This window comes from Osmerus mordax, chromosome 9 (genome assembly GCF_038355195.1).
Source record: "Osmerus mordax isolate fOsmMor3 chromosome 9, fOsmMor3.pri, whole genome shotgun sequence".
NCBI lineage: Eukaryota > Metazoa > Chordata > Actinopteri > Osmeriformes > Osmeridae > Osmerus > Osmerus mordax.
The window spans coordinates 7221193-7232611 of NC_090058.1; the positions used below are offsets into that span (position 1 = coordinate 7221193).

General features: G+C 42.1%; 2 protein-coding genes across 3 annotated transcripts; one reads left to right on the forward strand and one right to left on the reverse strand.

Moving 5' to 3' along the window:
- Positions 1-690: 690 nt before the first annotated feature.
- On the reverse strand, positions 691-5931 carry zgc:154055 (uncharacterized protein LOC556036 homolog). Of its 2 annotated transcripts, XM_067243184.1 has the most exons (11): positions 5465-5931; positions 5167-5223; positions 4490-4598; positions 4141-4266; positions 3389-3562; positions 2909-3126; positions 2505-2666; positions 1993-2134; positions 1601-1821; positions 1302-1453; positions 691-1027 (listed from the first exon to the last, which is right to left on the reverse strand). In XM_067243184.1, the coding sequence occupies exons 1-11, from the start codon at positions 5647-5649 to the stop codon at positions 927-929; spliced, it is 1647 nt and encodes a 548-aa protein (XP_067099285.1). In that variant the 5' UTR covers positions 5650-5931; the 3' UTR covers positions 691-926. The 2 variants fall into 2 exon arrangements, with proteins under 2 accessions (XP_067099285.1, XP_067099286.1); XM_067243185.1 differs by lacking the exon at positions 5167-5223.
- Positions 5932-6709: 778 nt separating this feature from the next.
- Positions 6710-8049, forward strand: fam167b (family with sequence similarity 167 member B). Its single transcript, XM_067243407.1, has 2 exons — positions 6710-7121; positions 7658-8049. The coding sequence occupies exons 1-2, from the start codon at positions 6819-6821 to the stop codon at positions 7919-7921; spliced, it is 567 nt and encodes a 188-aa protein (XP_067099508.1). The 5' UTR covers positions 6710-6818; the 3' UTR covers positions 7922-8049.
- Positions 8050-11419: the final 3370 nt, after the last annotated feature.

Sequence of the window (11419 nt, forward strand, 5' to 3'; positions counted from 1 at the left end):
AACTATAAGCAGCTTTGGTTTAGAATGAAACAAATCATTCAATTGACTGAAAACAGTCAATGCCTCAGAAATATAAAGAAGGAACGTTATGATAATAAATTGAGAAATATTACCTGTGTGTTGATCAAAACCTGAAAACTGTGCCAGATGATGGGACGTCCAGTCGTTGATTCAAATACAATTTTAGCCTACTGCACGGAAAAACGTAAAACCTAAACTTGACTGCTAAACTAATTTTCGATTATAAAACTGATTTCATAGTTTTCAACTGTAAGAATTAAAAGATTACCCTCCTATTGGTCACTGATTAGGCGCACCGAGCAACCATTGGGTACCTAAGCAGGCAAAGAAGGTCATGCTGGGATACGTGGTTTTCCTCGTTTGCGATATAATCCCTAGAGCAGGTGTCCCTCGACTGAAGAGGACTACAGTCTCCAGCTTGCAAAGCTTCGCGTGGGAAAACATGCTGACTCATTGCTCACAGAGGATTTGTATTGTGTGTATTGTTTAGCTGAGCTTAACAAAACGGTTACTCCAATAATAATATTACAGTGTTAATATAACAATCAGATAATTAAAATTTTATTATTTAATTATTATAATAATTATAAATCAATATAATTAATGTACTTAAAATAGTAATAATGTAAGAAAAACAATACCAATTACAACTGAAATGAGATTGGCAATATATAACATGGAAGAACATGTAATCATGATCTTTTAAAAGGTTATTGAATCAAGCAAGACAAATACACGTGTTATAAAAACTAATTATTTATTTTAAAAAAAGGTTATAAACTTTCAGATAAAGGTTTTACTATGAAAAATGTAATACACAGTTTTACAGTAGGATACTTTAAATAATCAACATCAAATGTGTCTTTGGAATGGATGAAACAGAACGGTTATGGGTCAAGTTCCCCTCAAGCTCGATCTGCTCCGCGACACTCAAGGACAAGGTTGCGTATTTCCTCCTGAGCCTCTTCAAGGTGTCGAGTGTGTTGTGTCCACCTCAAAAACAGACCTGTTGAAGATTCAGACAAGAACATAAAAAAGTAGTAAAATACACTTTCGAACTATAATTACTGCTATAATTAGGGTTCTCCAGATGTATAGTGATGATTCAAGAATGAGGCTATTTATATACTCTGTAATCAATTTAAAAAAATACATCAGTGGTGATTAACATTCACAGATATAATAAGGCACACAGGACTAGACCCCCCAATACTGTTGATTTAAGCCTTGACATTCAGTATGTTTCCATGAGAAGACCCAGATATGTTCCTTTAGCTCACCTCTCCAGAGCTGCAGGGACTGGGGCTGGACAGAGGGCCAGATGGCCAGCTCTGTGGGCTCATACAGGGGGTTTGAATAGCACTCCCTCTCCCTATGTGTCAACAGAGCCTGGAACAGACAGTGGGTTCTCTCCTTCACACCCAGAGCACACCTGAGGAGATGGAAAGATAGAAAGAGAGAGAGAGTGATAGGGACAGGCACAGGGAAAGAGCGAGGATAAAGGTGAAGTGAGAGTGTAAACTACCAGACAAACTCAGACCTGAGCCTTAAAGGAGTGGAGAGCTGGAGGGGGACTCACCTCTCCTGGTCAGAGTTGCAGAGGAAGGTGCCATAGTTGGAGGCATAGGCATCTGAGGCCAGCCGTATGAGCAGGGCCTCAGAGAAGCCCATGGCCAGGGGAAACTGGTGGGCGAGCTGCCACACACAGTCCAGCAGCAGCAGGAACACTGGGGCCTCCTGTCTGATACGGGTGTGGGAGTAGGCAGAGTGGGCACAGCGCTGCTGGAATGGGTGGCCAGCCTGGACACACACACACACACACAAATACAAGCAAACGCACACCAACACAAAAGAGAAGCATCATCAGACACAGGAAGGTCAGAAAAAAGGAAGGTCATTCAGTGAGATGAACGCTGACATCGGGAAGATGTGATATCCTGCAGCGGGCCTGTAGTGAAACATGAGTCTCACCTGCACCCACTCCCTCTCCAGCAGAGCAAGAAAGCCAGGTAGTGTGCGTGAACTTGGGTCCAGGATCAGCCGGGCCAGGGAGCTCACCAGCAGAGTGGTGTCTGTCCCCTCAGAACCATGGACCAGAACCGAGTGGCCATCCCTGCCCACAGAGAACCATACAGCAACGCATTACAATTTCACTGTCAATTTGTCTCAACTGAAATGTGTACCCGGCTACTCTATCTCAGTGCAGCACGTAGCATTTTGTTAACAACATTTACAGGGGAATATTTTGGCCTGTGAGCATCCAAAAAATAACCATTGATTGGATTTAGGTTAGAAGGATCAAATGTGTGTGTAGTTACAGATACGGTACACGATTAGTGATACAGATGAGCGGATGTAATAGAAAATACAAAAACGGTGAAAAACTGTTGAAGTGAGTACATCAAAACCTCAAGAACATATGTAAGCTCAAAAGCATGTGTATGAGAGTGCTATGGAGGCCGACTCTAGTCCTGCGGCTGTACCTCTCCACACACTCTGCAGTGAGGCCAGCGGTGGCCAGGGCATTGTGAACATGACTCAGCCACTTGGAGTTCTCCAGCTTGCTGAGCCAGCGGTCCACACTGTCGGAGTGGTCCCCACAGGCCTCCATTAGCTTGATTAGACTCTCCTGGAGCACCTTCCCTCTGAGGAAACACACACACACAGACATTTTATTGAATTCCATTGGCACGTCACACTATTATGGAACTCTTAATAATAATACTATTATATTACATTTAAAAAATCCCATGCTTACTCTCAACTCTCCATGTCTCTCTTTCTCCCTCATACACGCACGCTCACACAAACACATGCGCACACACATACGCACACACACACACATGCATGCAAGCACACTTCTCCTCTCTTGCTCCCAGCAGCACACCTTTCCAGTTGCCTGTGCAGTCTCTTCCAGCAGCTGTAGCTGGATTTGGACTCAAAGCCGCCCCCTGTCATCCTCGCCTGCTGAGCCTGCTGGCTGGAGCGGGTGTCGATAATGTAACCCTTCTCTGACCCGTCAATCACAGCCTGGAGGAGGAGCTCATCCTCCCTGCAGCGCTTCCTATTGGCTCCTGTCAGGGGCTGACTGCTCCGCATGATGACCTGGAAAACACACAAGTCAGGGAGTTTAACTGTTAACTGTCACATACGTTCCTTTATGAATTACACTGTAATTACATGGAGGTGTATATATGTGAATGCATACTGGCTTTGTGAGTAACTGTGTATATGCCCGTGGGCTTGTGTGTCACTGCATGTGTGTGTGTGCAGAATGTGTGTGTACATTCTTTTGTGACTCTTGTATCCGTACATGTATGAACATGTACTAGTGTGTGTTTGTGTGTGAGTGTGTGTGTGTCCTCACCATGCCGTTAGGCTTGTGGTAATAGCAAAGCACAGGGAAGCGCCCCCATTGTCTGAACTTGGCCACCTTTATGAGGGCCTCATCATCAATGGCTCTGGGGACGATCACAGCAGGGGGGTAGGATGGACACACACAGTAGTCCCTGTTGACATGACTCAGCCTCCATTGGTCATTCTGCATAAGGAGATCACAATGATAAAATAAACTATTATTATAGGTATAACTCAGTTGTATAATGTTTGACTGTAGATTAAGAGCAGGTTATAATCCCCTGACCCCAAACATACATATTTTACTGACAAAATACTGTACATATCCTACACTTAAATACTGGGGAAAACCAGTTTTGGTGTTGAACGAGAGGACAGAAAAGGATGATATAGCTAAGTTTGACTGAGACTGGTGTCAAACTGATGGCTATATATCCTGTACGTGTGTTCTGTGCAGTTCTCCTGCAGTAAGTGAAACCACATGCTTGTGGCTGTGACGCTTGAGTTCTGATCTAAGCAGCAGGACGTGTAATACATTCTGACCCCTGCAATGAGCTTGCCAAGTGTTTGCCACACTGTGTGTGTGTGTGTCCAGGTGGCCACTCGTTCCAGAAGCGCCACGCTCACTCAGCTTGCTCCAATGCCCGTCTCCGACACGAGACTCCAGTGTTCTTGTTGATGCCTGATTGTGTGAGCCCCTGGCCTTGTCTGTTTGTGAGTGTATGCCTGTGTGCATGTGCATATGTGTGGATGGTGTTTTACCAGATCCTCCATTTGAGCGTAGTCTAGCTCAGTGGATGAGAGGCCCCACTGGCCTTGCAGACTGAGACCGGAAGGTCTGTAGAAGAAGGGATACGTGTGTGACACTGTCTCCAGAGATGAGAGAGTCTAGGGAGAGAGAGACAAACTGTGTTTTGAGTGTTACCACACCTTTAGTGTTACCACACCTTACCGGATGTCTTGTTGTATCTTACTCAACAGTGTTGCACAAAAAAACAGAAAGTAAGAGAGGGGTGGTGGTGGTGGTGGGGGGGGTACTGACAAAAAGGGAAATGGTTTCCTTCTCAATATCCTCTGAAACTTGTAGATTCCATCAGTTTGTGTGTTGTACCTCAATAGAGTGGCCGATGTTGAGACACTCTTCCATACCCGGGATGTCCAACTGGAGAACACTTAGGTCCTTACACCGGAGGGTGATTGTCCCAGATGACAGAGTTGGCCTTTAAGGAAATACACACACACATACAAACATAGAAACACACGCACACACATATACATACACACAGACACACACAAATATCATCACACTGGCCTCTATCTCACCCCACACATACTATGCCCTTCCCCCAACCCTAGGACTCCACAGCCTGCAAAACTAAATCTTGCAGCAAGAAAGGCAACAAAAAAGCAACTGCAAAGGCCAACACAGGGGGAGTTCTACACGTTGACAGTTTAATGGGGCCCCTTTTACCCCTCAATATCAAACCTTTGACTGTAATGGTATGTTCCCAACAAGCTACAGTAATTCATGGTTCATGGGTTTAAATGAACATTTTAGTTTCTGCCTTAATGCAAAGCAGTTTGACTTGAAGCGAACATAAAACATGGTTTTAGGAGAGAAAGCATGTCAAACGTTAAAGGCGGTACAATATCGGAAAACAGTACAAAAACAGACGACCATGACGCCTGAAAATGAGAGAGGCTCTATACTGTATGTTTTGTGGCACAATGCTGTGTGATGTCCTGCAAAGCATACAAACACACATAGCAGCACACACAATGTCCAACCTTTCACTCTGGACTGAACTAGAGAAGAGGCTGGAATAGCCTAACAGGTTTTCCACACTAGTTAAAGAGAGAAAGAGAGAGAGAGCATGGGATGGATCTTGAGTAAAGAGATAATCAGACATCTACTGACAATAGAAGAACAGTGAAGAATGGTAAAAACGTTTCATTGTAGACAACGTTGAATATCATAATTATAGCCTAACGTTTGTCACAATCAAATTAGTTATCTTCTATCCTTTACGCACTGAGGTTGTCTCTGATCCTGAATTTGTGTCCATGTAAAGGTGAACCTTCTTACCTCTTCTCAATAGCATCAATGTTTCTGAGAAGCACCAAGACCTGTTTCGGACTGTCTCCATCCCTGTCAGAGAACAGAAGGTGATGCCCTGTCACACATAAAGTCCCTTTCATCGGAGCATGTGACGGCCGTCGTAGGACAACATCTTCAACGTTGGCCGTTTTTATGTGCTCCGAAAACTCCATCTCTAGCGCCTACGCGCAAAAGGTGGAAAACTGAAAGCTATTCGGTTTGACAAAACGTCTTCCGCGAATGAACTATGTTTGGTAGCAAAAGAAATTCACTCCGCCTCTGTTATCTTGTTTATTTGTAAAGAACGAAAAGAATCTCGAAATGAACTTCATTTCTCCAACATGGAAAAAGAGGTGTGTCGGTCCAAAATATTGACTTGCTGCAGTGTTTGCTTGGCGATAAAGGACCCAATAATAGCGACGCCTTTCAGTTTGTGAGAGAGCTCACACCTTATTGAAAGGCCATATCTGCTTTTCACAAAATGTGACCACAACTTGTGGTAAGAGAAGAAGAAGTCATCATTTCCTGGAAGCAGTAGTGAGAGGACAAACTGTCAGGCTATAATCCCTTCCTAAGAAGGTTTTGTGTTTGTAATGATTGGCTTTTTAAATTCTTATTTAATAAGATCCACAATGTGTCAGTTGTTCAATAAGTGTTCCCTTACCAAACTCCCAACAATAAAATAATTTACATATGCTGCGCTTATATAATGTGTTTCGTAAATAACCACTAGATGGTGTTATTAGGCTACGTTGAACAAAAGATGAATAGTTCATTTCCAGATAGGCCTGTGTGACTTTTTTTCTGTAATCCTTATGGTTCCGTGGTGTGCCTGGAAAGGTAACAGTGAAACAGATTGCATATTTTATAACAATATGTTTGATATGGAGACAAAGTTTACTAGTAGTGTATTATCCCCCCCCCAAAAAATTAAGCTTCATGTCAATATCAGTATTAAAAAATAAATAATAATAATGAATCATTGATATTCCAATGTTATATCCTAATGAACAACGACTTTACTAATAACACATACTGCCCTTAGTAATAATGTTAGGTGGGACCTATAAGTGCTGCCTGCCAGTACAAACTAAAATGAAAGTGATCGTGTGGATATGAGGAAAGTTACGGAGACACCTCTCTCAACTCGGGATGGGCGGTCACGCTCTGACACTATAAAGTATAAGTATTATAGTGCACTCCAATCAGAACTGGACAACCCTCTTAATATAGGACAGTAAGCGCTCAAGGAATCTGGGAATATCTCATTCAGCTGTTTGCAGCCGCAGAATTACAGTTTATCTATACGCGTTAAACTTTCCACACATATTCAGCTCTTGCAATGGATTTCAAAGAACTTGGAGGAGAGGAAAACTGTGAGGGAGACACAGAGGATTTAGATAGTGTGAAAGCGCTTACTGAAAAACTGAAATTACAAACTCGCAGACCTTCATATTTTGAATGGCAAGAGCGCTTACAGAGCCGTCCATGGAAGGAAAACGCAGATGATCCTCAACAAGACTCTGCACAGAAAGTTACTCATTTACCTGAAATTATACGCGATGAGAACTCTGAACTAGTAGTGCGCAACATATGCGGCTTTGATACAATTGACGATGCTTTGGACTTTATTAGGAAAGAACTGGTGAGTCACAGAAATAGTTTGGATTGTTGTGAAATTATATTCCTCTATGATACTTGGATAGAGAGCATGGTGCAGAGTATAAAAAATACACGGACATATAGGCTAATCATATGTCTAATTAAAATGGGATATGTTTCGTAGAGGCTTAAACTTAAGCTTAAACATAGGCCCTTTGTTTTATTTAAATGCATTGTTTTTGATTGTTTTAGGTTTCGCCTTCAATGTGTCTTTCGTGTTTTTCAAAAATTTTGGTCTGTGCTTTGCTTGCACGCCTACTGAAAATGTATTACAGTAGGTCTACTCGTGGCTTTGCATCTTGTTGAACACAACTCGTGGCTTTGCATCTTGTTGAACAAACACACGAAACACAATTACAACGCTTTCAATCGCCCAAAAATAAATGCCATGCGTATATGAGCTGTATCAATGCTAAATCGGTCGAAGATATAGCTCCTGTATTAGCCTAGATCATTCGTTATTTATTACTAATCTATCTATCTACCAACTCCGCTCCCTCCCTACCTCTACTTCCACAGCGGGAGATGCAGCTGCAGGACAACCGACTGGCCCGTCAGCTGATCCGTCTGCGCGTGGAGATACACCGTATGAAAGTGGAGCAGATTTGTCACCGGCACAAGGAGATGCTGGATGACGCCACTTATGAGCTCGAGGAGTGTGGAGAGGAGTCGGACCTGCTGTGCGACATCCCCATGAAGGCCGCGTTTGCCCTGTCGACACCGCTCAAACACTTGGGCCTCACCAAGATGAACATCAACTCCCGACGCTTCTCTCTCTGCTAACAACTAAGTAGCCCTTTAATTCCTGCATCTGTTTGTGCAGGTTATTGGCTTCACACTACTGCAGATGTTGTTTCACAGCATTTAGGGAATAATAGTTGGCAGAGCTCTTAGTCGTAATTACCATGGGAGGAAATATAGATGACTGCTTTGATCTGTGTTTGTGTTTTATCATGGCATGAGACACGCCAGGTGGGGACACACACCCAGCAAAGTACCCTTTCCCCTCATGCTCGGGGGCCCTTGTTTTGAAGTGTGGATCTAAGTAGATTGTGTAAGATAGTAACAGAAATAAATGGCGGCATAGAAGGAGTACAGTGACTCAGAGTCCAGTGTTCTAGGTATTACGACTCATCGGTAGGATAGAATCAGAACTTCTGAGGGGACAGAGATGCCTAGAGCATCATCAAGTAGTCTAATGCTGTCTCTTCCATGTCCTCTGTGATGTCTTCATAGGGAATCCCACACCCAAGCCAGTACCTCAGACAGATAGAAATACAGACATCTAAACACTGGGAAAGGAAAACTTCTTGTGGTAAAACAGCTCTGACCGATGCAGAGAGCCACAGGGAAAATGGGTCTGGCTGAGTCCCAGACACCAGTCCCACAGGAAACATAGAGGGTCACGCTCCAGCATTCTGACACCTCTTCTTCATCAACCAAAAATAACACTGACTTCTCCAGGGTCAGGACTGCAACGATAGGGCCTAATAGAGGCTATGACCTATGCAAGTTCGCTATGAGATTTTGTTTCCATTCCATTGTCCAGATGTTGTGCAGTACAGTGCTTAGTGTACAGCAGGACAGTCTCAATGTAGTACTGAATTCCATAGACAGCACAGTGTTTCAGCACATAAATAGTATAAGATTAACAGGATGTGTTTCTTAAGTTGAAATATATTCATGCTTTCTGTTCTCAGGGAGAGAAGGTGAACAGATAAAATACTAGATGGGTAATACAATTATCTGTGTTACAGATTATAAAGTGAGTTTATGTTTCTCTGTATCTCCAATGTGTGTGGGAAATAAACAACCTCAGACAGACTGGTGTTTTGGGGGCAGTTGTATAACATTTATATTGTTAGGGGTTACACATGTAAAGATGTAAAATAGTTTTGATAATAAATCAAATGAATTGGAGAAAGTGGATATTAACATGTTAAGGTTCTGATTTCTTTGTGTCTGTCTGTCAATCAACATCTAGGCTGAAGGACCTCAGTGTTTGTGCAGGTTTAATCTGTCTACAATGCTGAATTTCTTCAACAACGACAAAACATCATGCTAGCATACTAGCAAATCCCGGAAGGACTGCTCCACCCCACAGACAAAAGTGTCATACATGATTAGCACACCGTGCAACCAAATACAGTATGACATACTGTGCTCAATTTCATATGTAATGGATGCTCAAGCACATAGGATGTGGAGTTAGACATTATATACTTTTTATAGGTGACCTCATACATGACATGTGATAGAGATAGACAGTGAAGAATAAATGGTACTGTTGAGAATGATACGATATAGAGGATGCACATTATCTGAAAATTGGTACCTTGAGGCTTAACTCCATTTTAGACTACTGTGATATCATGTGCTCATATTTCTTATACAGCTCAACTGCTGTAACTAATATTAACCAACAACCTGTGGATATGCTATGTTTAACACTATTCTAAATACAATCAATGAAAATCAGTATAGACTATACTCTAAATATATATTAGAGAAACTATATAATAGAGGCTATTTATATGTACATAATCATTGTAGCCTCTAGTTCTCTTGTGCTTTTTTAGTGAACACAAAAAACAGTATACACAAAAAGAATACATTCAATTAAAAAATGCATTTCTAAAATACTAGGTCACTCAAACATGTCAAGTGTAACCATCTGCTGCATACTGTATGGTTTCTCCTGGGAAGGTCAGAGTTCGGTTGGGGCTGTCTCTGCACTTAGATGCTGTAAATATTGGATGGCAGGTTCTCACAGAGCAGTATTACAATGTATTGCCCCCTTGGAAAAACATCAGATAGCTATTTGAATACAGACAATATACAAACAAATGTTGAGTTTCAATTGCAGGCTTCTGGCTTGTTTGTAAACAGATAGTACACGGATAGAGACATTGCTCTCAACACAGAAGAATGATCATGTCATAGAACTCCTAAATCAGGAAGTACATTACATTTAGTCATTTAGCAGACGCTCTTATCCAGAGCGACTTACAGTAAGTACCGGGACTATCCCCCCGAGGCAAGTAGGGTGAAGTGCCTTGCCCAAGGACACAACTTCAATCACACTGCCAGGAATCGCACCGGCAACCTTCTGATTAGTAGCCCGATTCCCTAACCGCTCAGCCACCTGACTCCTACAAGTAAACAGACAAGATGAACTCATGCTGATAAAACGTAATCCTTCCTGTGATTTTAGGGTTTAATAGATAAAGACAACAAAACATACATTTACAAGAGGCTGAGTAGAATCACCAAGCTGTTACCTGGAACAAGGACCATCAGTTCTTTGTTTTTGTGTAGGAATGAACATTTCATTTTAAACGCTAAGCAGATGATTAACACCTGCATTGTACACACTACAGAGCAATGTGAAGCAGAGGACCCGGAAAATGTGCTGCATTGATAGTATCTAGACGAACATCAGATGCGTCAGAGATGAGATTTCAAACTTACAATTTGGAAACAAGTGACAAGGTTGCAGATTTGGGAGCAGGAAAACCCCTCAGAGAAACTCACTGCACCCACTGACTTTGACGCAGGGTTGTGTGGGGATATCAGTTGTGGATATTCTGATTCTATGCTGGGTTCTCTGTCAAGTGCTTGTTTAGTTAATGTATTCAATTCAAATTCAATTCCAACGGCTTTTGGGATCCCATCAAAGCTATGAGTTTACTAGTAAGAAGATAATAAGTTGCACATGCTCCTGTCTTGGATCTGTGTAAACCTTTGAAGTTCTCCGAAAACACATTTGAGAGTCCAAACTCAGACTTCTTACTGGAATTTGATTATTTGTGGCACCAGCTCAATAACCGTTGCCTAATACTAAAACCAGATCAAATGCATTAACTTAATTATGCAACTTAAAGCTTTTTCCTATGGAAAGTGCCCATGCCCTTATTTGCACAATCTTCACTTTCTCATAGGAAAAAAGAAAACACTAAACTTCTAAACTTCCCAACACAGAGAGCCAAACACTGTAAGTTAATATCCATAAATGCTATATCTGAATGTATTTATACACGTGGCAATGTTTAGTATGGGAAACTTGCTGCAGCTGTGCATGCACCTATTTTTGTGCACTTCCTGTACATTTTTAGGCTGACTTCCTGTCATTACATGCTCTTGTAATGTCAGTCTGCCACCGCAACGCTCACTACTCTGCATGCCAGAGTAACACTAGAGCAAAACATGTAACAGGGGGTTTCATGTCTTTCGTCAGTCTACTGAAGCATCATTATTTGGTCCATTGTAGTATGTTTCTCA

Coding starts and splice junctions, on each gene's coding strand:
- zgc:154055 (XM_067243184.1), bottom strand. CDS start 5,649: ATGGAGTTTTCGGAGCACATAAAAACGGCCAACGTTGAAGATGTTGTC. Junction 3,127..3,388: donor ACCACAAGCCTAACGGCATG/GTGAGGACACAC, acceptor TGTGTTTTCCAG/GTCATCATGCGGAGCAGTCA. Junction 2,667..2,908: donor CTGCACAGGCAACTGGAAAG/GTGTGCTGCTGG, acceptor GTGTTTCCTCAG/AGGGAAGGTGCTCCAGGAGA.
- fam167b (XM_067243407.1), top strand. CDS start 6,819: ATGGATTTCAAAGAACTTGGAGGAGAGGAAAACTGTGAGGGAGACACA. Junction 7,122..7,657: donor ACTTTATTAGGAAAGAACTG/GTGAGTCACAGA, acceptor CTACTTCCACAG/CGGGAGATGCAGCTGCAGGA.